Source organism: Vipera ursinii, assembly GCF_947247035.1.
Source record: "Vipera ursinii genome assembly, chromosome: 4".
NCBI lineage: Eukaryota > Metazoa > Chordata > Lepidosauria > Squamata > Viperidae > Vipera > Vipera ursinii.
This window is the reverse complement of record NC_139514.1, coordinates 49,671,614-49,691,923: the sequence shown is the minus strand read 5'-3', so window position 1 is coordinate 49,691,923 and position 20,310 is coordinate 49,671,614. Positions and strand designations below refer to the sequence as shown.

At 40.2% G+C, this 20,310-nt stretch overlaps 1 protein-coding gene across 1 annotated transcript; it reads left to right on the top strand.

The window, feature by feature from the left end:
* Positions 1-423: 423 nt before the first annotated feature.
* On the top strand, positions 424-15,545 carry CCT8 (chaperonin containing TCP1 subunit 8). The gene is made up of 15 exons (XM_083361823.1): positions 424-623; positions 4,351-4,441; positions 4,759-4,838; positions 5,221-5,370; positions 5,690-5,870; positions 6,238-6,299; positions 6,943-7,080; positions 8,312-8,490; positions 9,111-9,177; positions 9,257-9,344; positions 10,111-10,226; positions 11,224-11,295; positions 11,375-11,539; positions 12,075-12,194; positions 15,348-15,545. Exons 1-15 carry the CDS (start codon positions 564-566, stop codon positions 15,423-15,425), a joined length of 1,647 nt encoding a protein of 548 aa, XP_083217949.1. The 5' UTR covers positions 424-563; the 3' UTR covers positions 15,426-15,545.
* Positions 15,546-20,310: the final 4,765 nt, after the last annotated feature.

Below are 20,310 nucleotides of genomic sequence, written 5' to 3'. Positions count from 1 at the left end.
GGTTTTACTTGCATAGGCTGGAATTTGAAGGACAAAAGAATGGAACAAAAAAACTACTCAACCTCCTCACTAACCAGTTACGTATAGCTAGCTATTCCTATCTCTTCATTATGAAGAATAACACTGTCTTTTTGAAAACTGCGTTTGGTATAATTATAATTGTATAAACATAGGATTAAACAATGCAATATATTTTTGAACTGGATATGGAAACTAAAGTAATTCAAATAACACGATATTTAAATGATTGTGATGGGTAAAAAAAGAGGACGACGCCAGCACGCTTCACAGTAGACTCTTAGCGCCACTTCCCGCTCACCAGGCGGACAGCAGTTCTTCAAGTCTGAGGAGGAGAAGAAAAAAAAAAATCCGTTGACTTGCCGTCCCACATGCTCCACCCCTCCCCTCCTTTCGTGTCAGCCATTTTGGGTAGCCGCGCCTCCTCCCTCTGCGCTTGCGTGTAAAGACACGGACCTAGCGTGAGCGGGCTGCGCGCGTCGCCTCAGCCACAAGCCACAGGGTCCGCAAGCGTTGGTGTTTCTGCTCGTGGCGAGAACGGGAAGATGGCGTTGCACGTTCCGAAGGCCCCTGGCTTTGCCCAGATGCTGAAGGAAGGAGCGAAGGTGAGCTGAGATCCTTGCGGGAAAGGCGGGGGGGGGGGGGCGGCGCTGGAAAAGCGAGCGGACGGAAGGTTCCAGAAGAGAAATCGCAGCCTGCGTTCTAGGCACCGGCACCACGCGCCGATCATAGAGGCGGAGCTATTGGGCCTCCTCCTCGCCGTTACTACGGCTCGCGCGCTTGGCGGCTGCCAGCGGGCGCCGTTCTCTATTGAGGAATTACTAATATGGAGCTCGCTCCCGCTCAGGGGATTGCGCTGACTCCGTTTTCAGCTCCGAAACCGCAACAGCAACTCCCAAGGCGGCCTTTCCCGGCCTGGTGTTGCTGCCGTGCTTGGCGGACGCTAGCAGGTCGGAGAGATCTCACGGAGGAGGCCAAGCGATTTCGGCCAGTCTTTTTTAGCTCCTCCCTCCCCCCCCCCGAAGTTTTATCGTTGTATAATTGTATTTGTTTCAATTTTGGAGCGAATATTTAATTAAGAGTTAAGGAATTGCCGTGGGGGAAAAAACGCGTCCGTGCTAATACGAGAGAGAAATCGCCAGAATAGGTGGCGGGACAGATTTAGCCCACTCAAGGTGATTGCTTGGCTGCGATTCTGGCTCAGTTGGACCAAAAATGGTGAAAAAGAACTCGGAAGAAACTCAGCAGGCCTCTTTTCGGAATTCAGCCCCATTCTGTCACGCTGTGACAGAACTAGCCATATCAATTCTGTTTTGTATTGGTAGACTGACACATGGGTCTGGATATTATAATTTAAACTACATATATAACTAAGTAATATATGCCTTGGTAAACATATACATAATTATATATCCTGCTTTTTTTTAAATAATTGGGCTAATGCCTCCTTAAGTAACACCAGCTGCCTGCAATTAGTGCAGGTTCGCATCCCACCAGGCTCAAGGTTGACTCAACCTTCCATCCTTCCGAGGTAGGTAAAATGAAGACCCAGATTGTTGGGGGCAATAAGCTGACTTTGTAATAATGCCGCTTGGGTGTGTGTGTGAAAGCCCTAATAAGCAGGCATATACATAGAATGAAGGCTACTGCTAAGCTTGTAAGCCGCCCTGAGTCTTCGGAGAAGGGTGGGATATAAATGGAATTTTTTAAAAAAATATATGTTGCGTGGACTACATTTTGCAGTTTTAGAGTAGGAAAAGGAAACATGAGACATAAATTCAGTTGAATGAAGTGAGATCCTTCAGACTTTACAGGGGGCCACTACTACTTCATTTGTACAGAAATGAACAGCAGCAAAGTTTTTAAAAAAATGACACATTTGTGAAATATGCGTTGTGCAAAAATTCTGAAAAATGGAAACTTACCTAGATTTGGACAGATGTGGATATAATATGGCAAGATTACCATTATGCTTTATAAAACTTTTGTGATGGAGTCATTCTTTTTTTTTTTTTATAATTCCATTTATATCCCGCCCTTCTCCGAAGACTCAGGGCGGCTTACAAACTTAGCAGTAGCCTTCATTCTATGTATATGCCTGCTTATTAGGGCTTTCACACACACCCCAAGCGGCATTATTACAAAGTCAGCTTAATTGCCCCCAACAATCTGGGTCCTCATTTTACCTACCTCGGAAGGATGGAAGGCTGAGTCAACCTTGAGCCTGGTGGGATGCGAACCTGCACTAATTCTTGAAATACTGCTGTACCTTTTACTACTATACTTACAATTGTGTATAATAGGAACAGCTACAGAAATTTAAATTCTTGAGTTCAAGATAATACATTTTCTTAATTTACATTTTTACCATTAAAAAGTGCATCTGTGTATGCCTGTTACACCAATAAACACCTGTAAAACCTATTAAATTTTAGTGTGAAGATTTGGGTGATTAGTAACTATTGTCTCAAATTGCCCATTTGTTACTTCATCACTGCTACGTGGTCTTCAGTAAAATTCTGGCAGGAAAATGTGTAGACATATAATTTGCTGATTGAAAAAGGAACTGTATACATATGTGTATATAGTATGGTTATGTGTGTGTTGTGTATGTGTTCCACTTTGAGAGCGGGCAACTAAATTTTATTTTTGATGTGTGCTGTTGTGCCTACAGTAAAAAAATGACAATAAAGGTTTATCTTATCTTATCTGAAGACACAATCATGGCAGCACAAGAATATTCTAGGCAAACATAATCATAGCTGCCAAGATTGAACATATTTCAAATGATAGAAAATGCTATGTAAAATCAAAAATGAAATTGTAGATTACCTATCAAAAGGTAATGTATCAAAATTGTCCATAAGGCATCCAAATTTTGAAATGCATTGGAATTAATATGGAGATTAAAGTTGAGTTTATTGTTAGCACTGGAATCACACAATTAAAAAGATATTTAAAAATTAAGAGGCATGTAAAGAACTTCTGGCCATTGTAAGACACCATGCTCCTCCCCCCCCCCCCCATAGTCACATGACTGCATCTCTGGTGCTTGCAACTAGTTACCAAATGTCGCACAATTGTGATTGTCTTTTGCAGTCTTCTCTGCCAGCTTCCTCGGAAACTCTAAGGAAGCAGGCAGGAAAAAATTGTAAGAAGAGGGGACAGAAGAGACATGACATCCTTCAGTGGACTGCAGAAACCAAATTGAAATCTTAAGGATTTCAGCTTTGTTTTACCTTGATGAAGAATTTTGATCATGTGGCCATGGGGATGCTGCAGTGGTCATAAGTATGAAAAGACGTCACTTTTTCAGTGCTGTTGCAACTTCAAATGGTCTCTGAATGGTTGTAAGTTGAGGACCACATGTATTTGAAACTTCCTATATAATACAATAACATCTTGTTTCTTAAGACTTGTTTAGAACCCAAATTATTGGAAAATAGTCTGATATTTGTTGGACAAATAGACAGTATAAAGCGCTCTGAGAAACAATTGGGGATACACAACTTTTCCCTGCTTCTGTAAATTTAGCTGGAAGCTATGTAATAGAGACATAGTTTTATTATTTGCAACAATATTGGAAATTATGCAAAAGAAGTTTGGAAATCCTGTTCACGGACAGAATATCTCTTGAAAAAGAGACAACATGACTATATTTAATGTTACGGGGGGGGGGGGGAAAGTTGCAGAAGAAAAACAGAGTTGCAAAACGTGACAGAATCAACTGAGCTAGGAAAGAAACATGTTCATTAAACATCTCTCCAGACTCAAAATTCTGCCAACACTAAATCCCATTGTTTCTGGTCAGATTTTTCTGATTGCAACCCATACTCTGTTTACAGAGTACACAGAGATATACAGGTACACAAATATTTACAGAGGCAGTACAAGGGAAGGACAAAAATATGCAAAAGTAATATGTTCTACACCTGGCACATCTAAGATGAATATGCACACAAAAATATCTAAATAGACTTTCGTTTGCACAGAGAATGATGCATTCTCATTAGCATTCTTTCAGACACAACAATTATTTCATTGAACAGAATAAAATACAAAAGCCTACTGTGGTTGACGCTGAAAAATGGAGCTGCAAGAATATCAGAAATTTTGTTTTAAGATATTCCCCTCTTAGCCTTTTAAAAAAAGAAAACAAAAACCCTGCCAGAGCATTTAGTCCTTGCTTTTTGTCTTAAGATAGAATCACAAGTGGTAGAAGAATTGAAAATGAAGAGAAACTAAGGCACAAATACGTAATTTCCAGAGTTTTTATAAGTACTATATTTCATCTGATCATCTCTAATTCTGAGTTAAATTTTGTATGTCTAGCATTACTCTGGATTGGAAGAAGCTGTATTCCGAAACATTCAGGCATGTAAAGAACTTGCTCAGACAACCCGTACAGCCTATGGCCCAAATGGTAAGATGCTAATTTTTTTCTTTAAATATGTTTAATTCTATTTACCTAAATAGTTCCATTACTAGTGTTAAAAATTAATTAGGATACTGTAAAGATTAAAATTGTTTTCTTATTTCTCAACTGCACTTTATTTTATTACATGAATTATTATTTTATTACATGAATAATATTCAACCCATTCAATATTTTGGGCAGCTCACATAAAAACCAAAACAAATCTAGAAATTATCTAGTCTATTTTGTTAATTACTTTGTTATCAAATTATCCTTAAGTATTTAATGTATTATTTGATATGTTTGTTTTTTGCTTGTTTTAGGGATGAACAAAATGGTTATTAATCACTTGGAAAAACTGTTTGTTACTAATGATGCTGCTACCATTTTAAGAGAATTGGAGGTAACATTGATACTCAAATTATCACTTATGATTACATTTTTAATACATTTAAGTGTACTTTATTTCTTCATGACTTTATTTGCTAATATCAGGCTTTTAGGGGGGGAAGGTACATTTTTCTGTGAAAGATTTTGAAGTAGTTAATACTATGTGCTGGTAGTCTGCGAGAGGGTCTGAAATTACTCTCAGTGAAGAACTGAAGTAATAGAGATAGAGATATATGGCAAAAGCCAAGCTACATAATATTTTTGTCCCATAAAAACTTAGGAATAGTAACTAATATATTGAATATGTATTATAATGAAATTGCTTTTATTGATTGATTTTTAATTAAATTTTAATATGTGTTCAATGGTTACTTCTAATATAAAATATTGGATAGGTTCAGCATCCTGCGGCAAAAATGGTTGTCATGGCTTCTCATATGCAAGAACAAGAAGTTGGTGATGGGACAAATTTTGTTCTTGTTTTTGCTGGTGCTCTTCTTGAACACGCTGAAGAACTTTTAAGAATGGGACTTTCTGTTTCAGAGGTATGGGCATTCTGTTAGATTATTGCATTTCCAAAACTATTCCATTTCTAGGTCATATTAGTCTGACACTTATGGTTTATTAAATATGAAATTTGTTAAGTTTATTGGGACTAATTTCCAAACAAAGATATGGTTGTAGCTTGTCTTATTTTTTAGTAATTAATTTAAAAAAATAATTTGAAAAATAATGCCTTCTAATGCTGCCCTTACAAAGTAGAAGACCTATTAATTTGTAATGTATGTGGTACTCTGACAGACATCAAACTTCTATGCATATTTATGTGTTACAATACAGGCATTTGCCTATATTTAATTGTAGGTGATTGAAGGCTATGAAAAAGCTTGTAAGAAAGCATTGGAAATTCTGCCTGACCTTGTGTGCTGCTCTGCAAAAAATCTTCGGGATGTTGGAGAAGTGGCATCTCTGTTACAAACTTCAGTAATGAGTAAACAGTGTGGCAGTGAACGTTTTCTAACACAACTTATTGCTCAAGCATGTGGTAAGTAATGTTTAGTAGTGATCCACTTAATATATGTTTTGTTACTCATTTCATATTCACACTACTGATATGATCTAGTAATACTTTTTTTAGCATAAACAACCAATAGAAAATGATTTTCAATCTTGTCTTAACTCTAGGAATTCTTGTTTGTGAAAGTTTGGTTTTCAGATAAGACGTTTACCTCTAAATTGTTAGATCTGCAGCCTTCCATGTAATATGAAAACAATATACTTTTCATATTAAAGGATATTTTCAATTAATCAATTTTAATGTTTATTCCAAATTAGCATATAATTTAAAGTAGAAAAATAGAGATCTGAAAGCTAACAGATTTTCCTAAAATTATGTTTTAATTCTTTCACAGTATCCATTTTTCCTGAATCGGGTCACTTCAATGTTGATAACCTCAGAGTATGCAAAATTTTAGTAAGTTGTGATATTTCTATTCAGTAATACATAATGCAGATGTTCCTAAACTTTCTTAGGACCCTTAGTGCCTCAGGTAACTACTACTAGAAAAAAACAATAGCTCTGTTTATTAAATAGGTGTAAATTTAAAATATAGATTATCTTAATTAAATTAAAATATGGAATGCGGAGTATGAGAACTATGGAGAGGCAAATAGTTTGTTTCCAGCTCCTTGCGACTTGCAGGAATACTTTGAGAAGATTTAATCCTAACACTCTAAACAAAATTCATTATCCAGTGTTGGTTTTATTTTAAAATTGTGTTATTAAAGTTGATATCATACATTGGAAAGAGTGCGATGAAACAGTTTCTTAAGGATCTTCAGGAGTTACTGTCCCTATTTTTTAAAAAAATTGGTATCAAATATTTGAAACAGTGGACAAATTATATATTGAATGAATGATATATGACAGAAAAAGACAGTTCTGAATCAGCAGTCTATATTTTGTGTGGTTAAATGAGCCTGATTTGGAAAAAGGAACATATGAAATGGTCCTTTTTGAGCATGTATTCCTAAATAAATAAATACATTCATTTATTCAAAATGTAGGATTAAAGCATTTTAATCAATTGGTGTGATTGTTATTTGTATTTTTTCAGGGTTCTGGTGTTAATGCATCCACTGTATTGCATGGCATGGTATTTAAAAAAGAAACTGAGGGTGATGTTACTTCTGTCAAAGATGCTAAAATAGCTGTCTATTCTTGTCCTTTTGATGGCACGTTAACAGAAACTAAGGTATGTTACGATTAACTTTGGGTAGTAATTAATTTTTGAGTTTGATTGGAAAAGCTTTCATAATAGTTTATACATTAGTAACAGACAACATTTCTGGATCTCAAGTTTACTAAAAGGACAACATAGAAAAGAGGAAAGCAAGAACATTCAAGTAATAATTTTTAAAAGTTCTCAGGTTTATATAACAACCGATTATATAAAGAAAGCATCACTTTATTATGTGCTCATATAGTGCAAGAAGTAATTGGCCTTTGATTATTACCAACCGGAGTAGAAGTATTTCCATAAGCTAAGGAGCTAAAAGCTAAAAGTAACTTAGATAGTCCTTTCTTAGGAAGTGCCTCATTCAGTGACTGATGGTAATAATCAAAAACCATTGTGATGGTGTTGAAAAACTAATTTTAAGAACAATGCTCACATTTATGATTCACAGTGAGACCATACCCAGATGTATTGAGCAGCTTGACTATTTTGTATCATTGCCACATTTTCTATGTATCTTTTCTCTTATAAAATGTTAAGTTCATTACTGATCAACCAACACTTGACTACTCTTAAATTTAAGTAACAAAACAGGTCGTGCTAATAATCTTTAGGGAACAACCACTCTGTGTTCTTTATCTTTGTGCCTATTTAATTACTTTGATAAATCCCATCTCTTAAATTATCAAGAGAATGGATTAAAGGCTTTAGGGTTATTGCACGTTATTACAGCTGCTATTCATCTACTATTTCTGGAATATCTTATTTCCTAGTTTTCTTTTGAAATAACTAAAACATTGAAAGGTAGTCCTTGATTTCTGGCCACAGTTGGGACCAGAATTTGTCATAACTTGGTTCAGTTTTAAATTTTATTACCATTTTTACCGCATTCATTAACTAAATAATCCAGTTCTTAAGTGGCTCTGGTTTCCCCAGCTGATGTTGCTTGTGGGAAACTGGCTGGAAAGGTTGCCAATTGTGATCATGTGACTGCAGAAAGCTGCAAGGAGTTATAAATGTGAATCTGCTTCCAAGGGCCCAAATTGCAATCATGTGATCACGGGAGTAGTGCAAAGGTCATATCTTTGAGGACAGGTCATATATCACTTTGAATTGTCATTGAATGAGGGCTACCTGTAATAAATTCTATCCAAGAACAGGAAATAAATAAATTTAATTGTTTTTGGTAAGGCAAACAATTCAGTATACAAGTTTTATAAACACTAGGAGAAATGCTTTATTCTTGCAGGGCACTGTACTGATAAAAAATGCTGAAGAGCTGATGAACTTCAGTAAAGGAGAAGAGAATTTAATGGAGCTACAGGTCAAAGCTATTGCTGACACTGGTGCAAATGTAGTAGTTTCAGGTGGAAAAGTGGCAGACATGGCCCTACATTATGCAAACAAATACAATCTTATGTTAATCCGGTAAGTTTGCTAAAATGAAAAATCTAAATTTTCCATTTAGTTAAAATGGCACTTAAAAAAACTCATTGCCTTATGATTTCAAGTTACAATACAGATGTGACTTAATTTCAAATGTTGGGCTTTAAAAATTTTTTAATCACTTTATAACTATACAAAATCAGAGTAGAGGGTCATGACTTGGAAGAATCATATCCTTTCTTCGGTACCACTTTCTTATTTTCTTATTTAAAATGGTATTTCCTATTCACCTTAGGAAGTAAAGTTTGATGTTCCATTTTCAATTAACTTGATATAAGATTTCTTAGATAATTGAAATACAGATTATAAAGGAATATGCATGCTCTTGCAAAATGAACAGAATTATACTTATTCGGTGCTTGTCATGTACGTTTGGAAAACTTTGATTAACATTACATAACAAATAGCGTGGAAAAGTATTTCTTTATATCATGAGATTCCAGTTTGAACATAGGAAGGTGATGCGATAGGATAAATTTATGATAGAAATCTTGTTTATTATCCATAAAATGAACATAAGCATTCCAGATAAGTTTTATTCTCTAATAAGAATTTTTAAATTATAAAGAGTTTCCTTCTTAAAATATTTATATATTTTAAAGGCTGAATTCCAAATGGGACCTCAGGAGATTATGTAAAACAGTTGGTGCTACAGCTCTGCCCAGACTGGTATGTAATCAGCAATAACAGCTATTTCTATTGTGATAATAATTCTCAACATAACGATAGTTTTTCTTTATTCTCATAGATTCCACCTAATTTAGAAGAAATGGGCCACTGCAATAGTGTCTATTTATCGGAAGTTGGGGAAACACAAGTTGTCGTGTTTAAACATGGTATATTGCTTTTTTTTTTTAGTATACCAGATTTTTTCCCCTTAGAAGTAGTCCTTTATTTATGATCATAATTGGGACTATAATTTCCTTTGATAAGGCAGATGTTAAGTGAGATGTGCCTGTTTTTATGATTTTTTGTTTTTTTGTTTTTAAACAAATCACTGCAGTTATTAAGCGAATCTGGCTTCCCCCATTGACTTTGCTTCTTAGAAGCCATCTGGGAAGGGCACAAATAGCAATCACTAAGCCTGGAATGTTGCAGCAATTGCAAGTACATGATGGTTGCCAAGTACCTGAATTTTGATCAACTTACTTTTGGGATACTGCATCAGTCATATGAGAACTGGTCCTAAGTCACTATGTTCAGTGCTGTTGGCAACTTTTTTTTTTTAATTCCATTTATATCCCGCCCTTCTCCAAAGACTCAGGGCGGCTTACAAGCTTAGCAGTAGCCTTCATTCTATGTATATGCCTGATTAGGGCTTTCACACACCCCCAAGCGGCATTATTACAAAGTCAGCTTAATTGCCCCCAACAATCTGGGTCCTCATTTTACCTACCTCGGAAGGATGGAAGGCTGAGTCAACCTTGAGCCTGGTGGGATGCGAACCTGCACTAATTGCAGGCAGCTGGTGTTACTTAAGGAGGCATTAGCCCACTGCTCCACCAAGGCTCTTTGAATGGTTGCTAAATGAATGTTTGTAATTTGAGGACTAACTGATATTTACATTTGTAAAATAATGTTTATTGGGCTTTTTTATTGCAGAAAAGGAAGATGGAGCTATTTCAACAATAGTAATTCGTGGTTCCACAGACAATCTAATGGATGATGTAGAAAGAGCAGTTGATGATGGTGTAAATACTTTCAAAGTACTGACTCGGGTGAGTAAAGCCTTGGGGATCTACCGTGTTTTTCCAAAAATAAGCCCTAGATTAGGGTTGTCAAACTCCCAACCCGCAGGCCAGATGTGTCACACTGAAACCGCGCCAACCCCATTGCTAGCAGTGGGAGAAAAGTTGGGATATGTCGCAACACGTGACGTGAGTTTGACACCCCTGCCCTAACCCAAAAATAAGCCCTAGTTTTGGGACGAGGCACACACCTAAAAATCAAGCTACAGTGGGGATGGAGGTGCCTCATGCGACCCACACTCGCTTGCCTAACTGGTAGGACTGCTGCAGCCAAGCCTCCCATTCAATAACACCTGTTGTGCCGCTGCTGGAGTTCTTCTGTGGCCACTTGTGGCTGCATGGCTCATTTTGGGCCAGTGCTACTGCTCGTGGTGCTGATTGCGCCGGTGCTGCTGCTCACAGGAGGCTGCACAGCACTTTTGAACCGATGCCGCTTGTGGCCACATGCTATGTGGCGCTGCTTGGGCCGGTGCTGCCACTCGTGGCAGGATGGTGCGCAGCACTTTGGGCTGGTGGTGCTGATTGCGGCAGGACGGGGTTATTATATAATGTTCATTTACAGAACTGTTAATATATTTGCTATGTTGTATATAATTAGTTGACTCACTTAAAAAGTCATGTTGGGAATGATCAGTGGAAAAAGGAGAAGGGGCCACCCTAGTACCACTGGTTGGAAACTTATAAAGTATGACACCGGAGTGACCGTGGCAGATCTGAAGGAGGCGGTGCAAGACAGAGGGGCATGGGAGAGTGCTAATCCAGAGTGGCCGAGGGTAGGACACAACTGAATTGCTGACAAGGATATAATTGGCATATTATGATTGGCATTCACACAAATGCTTATCTCATTTGTATCAACTTTATTAAAATAATGCATTCATTGTATTTTTAGAATGTCTTTAGAAAACTTCTTTGAATTTTTCATGTTTCAGTTTCTTGGCATTTCATATATTTTACTTTTTTGTAGGATAAGCGCCTTGTCCCAGGGGGTGGTGCTACTGAGATAGAATTGGCAAAACAGATAACGTCATATGGAGAGGTATGCTACAAACATATTTTTCAGTCAGATTTCTTTTGTAATTCAATACAACTTAAAAGCTACCCCCATCTCTGTTCAGACTTGCCCAGGTCTTGATCAGTATGCAATCAAGAAATTTGCTGAAGCATTTGAAGCTATTCCCCGAGCTTTGGGAGAAAATTCTGGAATTAAAGCAAATGAGCTTATTTCAAAGCTTTATGCAGTACATCAAGAAGGCAATAAAAATGTTGGATTTGATATTGAGGTAAGACTAGGTACAAATTCACCATAATCTAATGTACAAAATCTTAAATTCATTTCAGTATTTTTCTTAACATATTAAAAACAGATGCCATTAACATTTATAATAACGTTTAATAGGCTATAGCATTTTTCACGGGTGGTTATGTATAGGGGATGGGAGCATTAGGTATGTACATCATGTTGAATGAACAAAAATAAAGTGATATCTAAAAAAAATTAATCAAATAATGTATTAGATAATTAAGAGAGACAGTGATTATATCACCCAAGTTATTTTTCTTGGCATCAGTAATAGTATATCCTAGCAATTTTGAGGCACCTCCTTACTATATCAGAGGCAGACTGATTATGTTTCTATGATCATACTATAATGTCATTCTTTAATACAGATACAATTAAGCATACAGATCTATAGTGCTAGTTCACCATTTGAGTGACATAGCAGATTTAGGGCCTGTAAATTAAGTTGGGAGAAATAATAGTTTGTAATCAGATAGAGACAAAGACAGTTAATCATTCTAACTTAATTTTAATAGGCTGAAGCTGCAGCTGTGAAAGATATGTTGGAAGCAGGGGTATTAGATACCCATCTTGGAAAACACTGGGGTATCAAGCTGGCTACAAATGCTGCGGTAACAATATTGAGAGTTGATCAGGTACGTTGGCATAATAGTATTTTCAGTTTTGTACAATATTGGAATACTATTCCAAAAGTTAATTGTAACATTAGATACATTTACAAAAATGTGTTTATATTTGAAGTCGTATTTTTATGGCCAACCTTAATGTACTGTATGTTAGTCTGCAGATACCTGTTGGGAGTATAGGTATTCATCTATACAAATAAAATAACCAAATTCTTAGTTATATAAGAATTACTTTTTTAATGAAACAGGTCAAAATGTGTATGTGATATAAAATTTCTATAGATTATTGTGGCCAAAACAGCAGGTGGTCCAAAAGCCCCTAAAGCATCAGATCACTGGGACAAGGATGACTGAAAAGATGCCCCTGAATAATAGTGTACAGTAAGATATGGCCTCATGTGTAATGTTGACAAGAGTGGAAACTTTGCGGGCTTCCGGTGGCTCCGTGGAGCCGGAGACAGCCTTCCCGGGCTGCCCGCAGCTCAGCTGTGTGATTTTTCGCCCGAAACAGCGCCGATCAGCTGTTCGGGCGAATTTGAAGCCCCCTCCTCGGGAGAAGAGGAGGGGGTGAGCCCCCAGGTGGGGGTTGAGTTCTCCGGGGCCGCCTGAGCTTGGAGCTTGGGCGGCTGAAGGATTGAACTCCCCCGTAGCCTGGGCTGCTCCCAGCTGGCTAGCGTCTCTGCTCCGGACTTTATGGAGCAGAGCCAGGCGTCTGCGACCATCCCTGCTTGAAGGAGAGACTATGGAAGGAAAAGAGCAGGCAGAGCAGTACAAGAGGGAAAGATGAAGAGATGAAGAAGATTATTTTATTTTACTCTCAAGCTTGATGGACTTTGCTTAAAACTTAAAGTGAAAGTGCGTCATAATTGTAAGTAAAAGATGGCGGCTAAACCTCCCCCTAGAACTTTTCGGAGTGCTGGAAATTCTCCGGTGCAACAACAATCATTACTGCAGGCGTTGCATTCTCCTGATGTATTGACTTCGAAGGATCTTGAAAAACATACCCAGTTAATTCTGGAGTCAATGGGTGCTAAATTTGCACAGATGGAGGAGAAATTGGAGAAATTGGAGCAGAGAATGGAAGAAAGGATGGAACAGAAACTTAGAGAGATGAAGGCAGACATTTTGTCCTCAGTGCATAAAGTTGCTAAATGTGTGGAGGTGCTGGATGACCAAGTGCAAGACTTGACTCAAAAGAATGCTATATTAGAAGCAAAAGTTTTGGAAATTGAAGATTTAAAAGACAAAATGGATAGTGAACAGAGTCTGGCCCAATTTTACCAGATGCAGTTTGCTGTGAGAATTAGAGGCCTAAAAGAGAATATTAAGGAAGATTTAAAGCAGCTGGTTTCTGAGGCTTTTGAGGGGGTATTGAATCATCCAGCATCTGAAATAAAACAAGGTATGGACAAAGTGTTTCGTGTGAATTCGTGGATTGCTAAACAGAGAAAGTTGCCTAGAGATGTGGTGGTTTATTTTGTAAAAAGGGAAGTTAGAGATGAAGTTATACAAGCTGCCTATGATACCAAAGTTGTGATTGCTGGTCAAGAAGTTTTGGTTCTAAAAGAAATTCCTCCAAAGATTTTAAAGAGAAGGAAGGATTTTATTTTTCTTGTGCAAGAGCTCAAGCAAAGGGATATAAGGTTCAGATGGGAGATCCCAGCTGGGCTGAGCTTCATGTATGATGGCAAAAGGTACTGTTTGGGTAATGTGAAGCAAGCGCATGACTTTTACAACAATGTTTTAAATGTAACCCCATCAACACTTCTGGAAGCTGCAGAGGGATCTGGAGAAGGAGAACATCAAGAGGATGAAGATGGACTGATAGACGAGAAGGGTACAGGAGGAGTTCAAGCTGCAACTCTTTTGGATGATATTAGAGAACAGAGGGTGACGCGTGCTGCCTTAAAACGCTCAAAAAAGACAAAAAAATAAGACCAGCAGAAATCTATGGAACTTCCACAATATACTTATAGACAAGTGGTAGTTGTGTTTTTAAAAGTTTTGGGATGATATGTATGGTAACAGAATCTTTAATTTGGAATTAATGGACAATTTATTACAGAGGAAGAGGAAGAAAGTTTTGTGGGTTAATGCGGGTTAATTTGTGTAAGAACTATCTATTATAGTCTATTTTGGCTAGAGAGGTTAATAGGGATAGGTGTTTGTGAGGTGTAAATGAGAATATGTTTAGGTAATAGGGAAATGTGGAAGAACATAGATGGGAATGATGCTAGTTTTCTTTTATTTTAGTTTTTTATATATATTTAGTATTGTTAAGGATTGGTTTACTCTATATAAGCTAGAGAGTGATGGATTTTAGAGTTTATAATTGTTAGTATATGATTGTTTATGATTGTTTTTTAGATATATACCTTGTATTTTGCTCTGGGAAGTCGGAGGGGGGGGAGGGGGGGAGGAGGGGAAGTAGAGGGGGGAGGCAGGGGAGGGAGGAGGGAGAGGGGGAGGGGAAAAAAAAAAGAGTGGAAACTTTGCATGAATGCCTTTTACGCTCTGCCTGAAATGGGTATGTTTTGCTCCCACACGCACATGTGTCTTGGCCACAGCACTAATACTCTGCTTGAAATGTTAATAAAATACAGCATCTTACATTAAAACCCTTTTTAAAGAATACTGAATTGATAGCACTAAACACATATGAGTTGATTGCCAAAAATGACCAAAGGGTGAGTATTCACTTTGTGAAAGAAGTTGCCTGGTAGACTGGGAGTATCATTATACCAGTGTACTCAAATATACCTGAAAGTACCCTTGGTATTTAAATCTGTAGATACATCTGTTACTATTGAAGCCATTTTAATTTCCTATTCTATATAGATATAACCATTCTGTATCAGGCACCATTATGTTTTTAAAATAGCTTTGGGAACAAGAGGTTTCAGACACAATTGGTCATGAGAATGAGCTTTCACCTTTCTGTTTCATGAAACCTGAGAAAATTGAAGACTCCTGACTGCTTCAAAAAGACACTAATATGTATGCAAAGCCAAACACTTAATTTTTGTGTTTTCAAAATGCTTTGTCAGTCTATCGTGGCATAAATACTTGTAATTAAAGTATTAATACACCTGCATATTTCTTCTGTTTGTAATCTTTAAGTATTGATAATTTGAAATATCTAAGTCTTAATTTCTTTTGTAGATTATCATGGCTAAACCAGCTGGTGGCCCTAAACCACCATCAGGGAAGAAAGATTTGGATGATGACCAAAGCGACTGAAAAAAATTGAGCACATGTAGACGTGTATCTTGCCAAATGTGTTCCAGTTACCTTTAAATTATGAAACTAATCTGTAATGGAAGTTACCTTGAACCATTTCAATAAAAACAGTTTCAGTAAGCTGTCTTTTTGTCTGATTTAGAAGACATGGTTATTTAAAGGGTTGCCGGGGCATGTGCAACTTGGGTAGGACTTTACTTAATACTGTTACTAAATAAAGTACCCACACAAGGTAATTACTACCTATTACAGCCAGACCATTGAGGATAGAACTGTTCAAAGCATTCAAAATAGATGTTTTTCAGTGCACAGGACCATAATGAGGAAACTATTTTTCACAATGTAGAAGCAGATGAATCTTTTGTGAGAAATATGTGTACAGAATCCAGGTACAGCTTCTTAAAGAAAGCTATACAAATATGGCTACTGTCAGGACCCACCCCAAACCACGTCTTAGGAAGACAAAAACTCTTGGAGTCAGTTCTAGCCCAAAAGGAATCTTTACTAGGACATGTTTGGTTGTGGGAATACAAGACAGGACTTAGTATTGTTTTACAAATTGAAATTTTATAAAGGGTACACAGTTCAACCCCCCCTTCCCTCAACCCCATTTGGTCAGCCCCCACCCTTCTACTTCGTGTCAACCCTTTCGTGGGAAAAAAAGGAACTTCAAATCATTATGGTTATTGCCTTCTTCCTCTCCCCCTCCCTTTGATCCCCCTAGTTCATGGGTCGGCAACCCGCGGCTCCGGAGCCGCATGCGGCTCTTTGAGCAGGCTCCTGCGGCTCCCAGCTGCCCGGTGCGCGCGCACCTCTTCGAACGGGCAGTGGTGCGTGCGCACCTCTCCAAATGGAGAGTGGCACCGCCCGTTCCGAGAGGTGCGCGTGCACCTTTCCGAAGGGCGGAGGTGTGCGTGCACCTTTCCAAGCCGCCGCCGTCCCATCCGGAGACCTGCTGCGTTCACGGCAGCTGTGCAAACGGGATGGCGGTGGTCTGGAGAGCGCGCGCACTCGCCAAACCGCCGCCATCCCGTCCGGAGACCTGCCGCGTTCGTCAAACATTGACGAACACGGCAGCTTTGCAGACGGGCCGCGGTAGCTTTTGCAACAAGTGGGGCCGCTACCCATTCCGAGAGGTGCGCGCGCACCTCCCCAAACGTTGGCAGGTCTCCGTACTTCCGTGCGGGTTCTACTATAGACATATGGTGTCATACTAAGCATGCAGGCACTACTAGCAAGCCTGGCAGTGCTGCAACTTTTCATGGTGGCTGAAGTGTGAATCAGGTAAGCCATTCCCCCCCCTCCTCTGAATCTCTCTTCTGCTATGAATTGCCTCTGTGTTTTCGGGAGAATCAGATTGGGGAGGGGAGCAGTGCGTACCTGAAAGTGTTTGTACTAACACTGGAGGCTCTTGAAAAATCCTCACTGTATAGAGGGAACTGGAGCAAAACTTCAAAAAGTCCATCCCAACACCTGGAAACTTCCCAGACTCGACGTCAACTGACCCCTCTACTTCGGGCACTGCTGCACCCCAGTCTCACGGGGGTGCAGGCCGTCCTGGGTGCCCTCCCCTTGAAGTGGCCCCTCCCCTCGCCCCGCTCAGAGCGGCCCCTCCTCTCGCCGGTAAAGGCTCCGGGCACTTGGACCTCCTTGGAGTCGGCGTGCGGTGCCGGAGACCATGGCTTGTGCTCGGCTAGTTTCCCTCGCGCTGGGCTGCCTCGTACTGGCCAGTTCCTGCGGCAGAGGTGAGGTGGGGGGGCGGCCTCGCAGACCCAGCTCCCGGCAGGATGGAGCCTCTGCAGTTGCCCCCGCTTGGTGCGCGGCGCCTGGAAAGAGTGTGCACGTTTTGCGCTCTCTAGTCCCGCACGCGGCTTCTTTCCCTTGGCGCAGGGCTTTTAAGTGGACCGTTGCCTGCATGGAACGCCACCCAACCCGGGAGTGCGGTTGCCTGGCCTGCCCACCTCCGGGGGACGGCTTGGGCTGGCCCGGGCGTCACGCCTCTGGGGCTAGAAAAGCGAGGCGTAGTTCTGTCTGCACCGTTGGAGAATGCGCCACCTGTCTCCGCTCTGCTCTGTTGTAGGGTGCAGCAGCTACTTTGCAACTACTGGGAGGAAAACATGGGCAGCATTTTTTAAAATAATAAAATTAAAGATGAGTGCGTTTGGGTGCAAAAAAGGGGACACTGCACAGGAGCTGGGGAGCCGCAGATATGGGGGATGCAGAAATGCAGTACCTTAAATCCCCCCTTTGATTTATGACACTTGGCCACCCATCCATAGGGCACCGCCCGTCCTCGTTGGCAAAAGGCGGTGGTGGAGGGCGAAAAGGATTTAAAAATTGGCCCTCCACCTCAGGTAATAGGAAAGGGATACCCTGGGACGCCCCGCCTCTGCCTCGCTTCCCGAGGAGGCCGCTTTGCTGCAACCTCGGTCGGGTGACTTTTGCAAACTCCTCACGGCCGGGACCTAAGTGCAAACCCTTCGCGCACCCCCCCAGGTTGCTGTTACTAGGATTGATGAAAAGCTTCACGCGGGTTCGCGCGGAGGTACAGAGACCTACCGACGTTTGGGGAGGTGTGCGCGCACCTCTCGGAATGGGTAGCGGCCCCGCTTGTTGCGAAAGCTGCCGCAGCCCGTCTGCAAAGCTGCCGCTTTCGGCAGCTTTGCAGACGGGCCGTCGCCGTCGCGCAACCGGGAACCGGTTCCATCACACATAAAAAAAAAGGCAACCGTGCACGTCCGGGCATGCGCAAGAAACTTTTTTGCGCATGCGCGTGCATGGACACACGCACGCGGCTCCCACTTGTTTTTTATGTGTGATGGAACTGGTTCCCAGTGGCTCTTTCCTTTTTCGGGTTGCCGACCCCTGCCCTAGTTCAAAAGGCTTCCTTGGTCTTTGAAATAATCTAAGGCAGGCTGAATCCACATATGCTCCTCCTTCCTCAGGAGATGGCAGAATCCGTATGGGGGGGGTGATAATGTTTTAAATATACATTTATAAATGTGATATAAATGGATTCTGACATCTCCTTAAAAGAAAGATGTCCATCTGTAGGGAAAGAGAAAAAACATATATAAATGTTAACTCGGTTTGTTCAGATATTCTGTATGAAATCTCTTAAGCAGCTTTGGTGCTTTAACGTGGCGTTTGCGGACCCATTCGTTTTCTGAGGAGGGGAGGTGTTTCCAAGCCACTAAATCTTGGGTCGTTCCATGATGTTTCCTGGAATCCAAAATTTCTTTCACCTCAAAATGTTGTTCCCCTTCCACCATGATGGGAGGTGGTGGTGGTGGGATTTTTGTTCGTAGGGGAGATTGTTGTTCTCTCTTTATTAGGCTGCAGTGAAAGATTGGGTGTATTTGTCTAAGATTTTTAGGTAGTCCTAATTCAACTGTTACTGGGTTTATGATTCTTTTAATTGGAAAAGGTCCAATATATTTTGGTCCTAGTTTTTTGCAGGGTTGTAGTGATTTAAGGTATTTTGTGGACAGATATACCATCTCTCCCACTTTGAACGCTGTGGGATTGGCTCTTTTCCTGTCTGCCTGTGTTTTGTATGCTAGTCTAGCATCTGTTAATGCTTTTCTGACAATAGGCCAGGTGTAATCCATTCCTTTAGTTCTGGAATTACCGGTTCTTTTGGGGTTAGTTCAGGTATGGGGTTAAAGCTTTGGCCTGCAGCTACTTGAAAAGGAGTGTAACCTGTGCTGGAGTGGACTGCATTATTATATGCCACTTCTGCGAAAGGCAGCAGGTCTGTCCAATTGTTCTACTGAAAATGTACATAACATCTTAAATATTGCTCAAGTACTGCGTTAGATCTCTCACATTGCCCGTTACCTTGAGGATGATGACTAGATGTCAATCCTTGGGTAGTTCCTAACAGGGATAAGAATTCCTTCCAAAATGCTGAGGTAAATTGCACCCCTCTGTCAGATATGATGCATAGTGGTGCCCTGTGCAATCTGTAAATATGCTGTACAAAAAGTTTTGCTAATGCTTTTGCAGTTGGAATTTTTTGGCAAGGTATGAAATGAACTTGCTTAGAGAAGAGATCTGTGACAGTCCAGACAACGGTGTTTCCGTTGCTTTCAGGTAGTTCTACGATAAAGTCCATGGCTATTTCTTTCCATGGGCTGAGGGATTCGCCACCGGTTGTAACAGTCCTGGCGATTTCCCTTGCAACCTCTTAGCCATTGCGCAAATTTGACAACTGCTCACATAGCTATGTCTTTTTTCATAGATGGCCACCAAAATTGCCTTTTAGTTAAGTAATGTTTTTAAAAAACCAAAATGTCCTGCTGATTTTGTATCATGGCACAGTTGCATGAAATTGATCCTCTGGGTGGTAGGTATGTATAACTTCTCACCCACCCAAGGTAACCCATCTTTAATTGTGCACACATGTCTATTTTTCTGGAACCATTCGTCGCTTTCCAAGGACTTTCGGAATTCTATTCCGGTTTGGCTATTTACTTCCGGCTTCATTTTTACTTGTGCCCTGGTGGTAACTGGTGCTGCCAGTTGTTCTGGTACAAGTGGTTTAAAGTCAGTTACTCGTGTGCTGTTATATTGGGGCATGCGAGATAATGATTCTGCTAGGAAGTTCTCCCCCCCCGGCAAGTGTTTGAGTGAAATTGAATTCGGTGAAAGTGTTTGGGACCAGCAGGCTCACTCGCAACAAGCGGAGTGAGTTTCCTGGGCATCTTTAGTGCTTCTAAGTTTTTGTGGTCTGTCCAGACCCGGAAAGGTACTTTATTCCATTCCAAAAATTGTCGCCATGTTAATAACGACCACCTTAATGAGAACGCTTCCTTCTCCCATATTGGCCACCGTTGTTCTGTTTCTGTGAGTTTTCTGGATGTATATGCGCAAGGTTGCAACA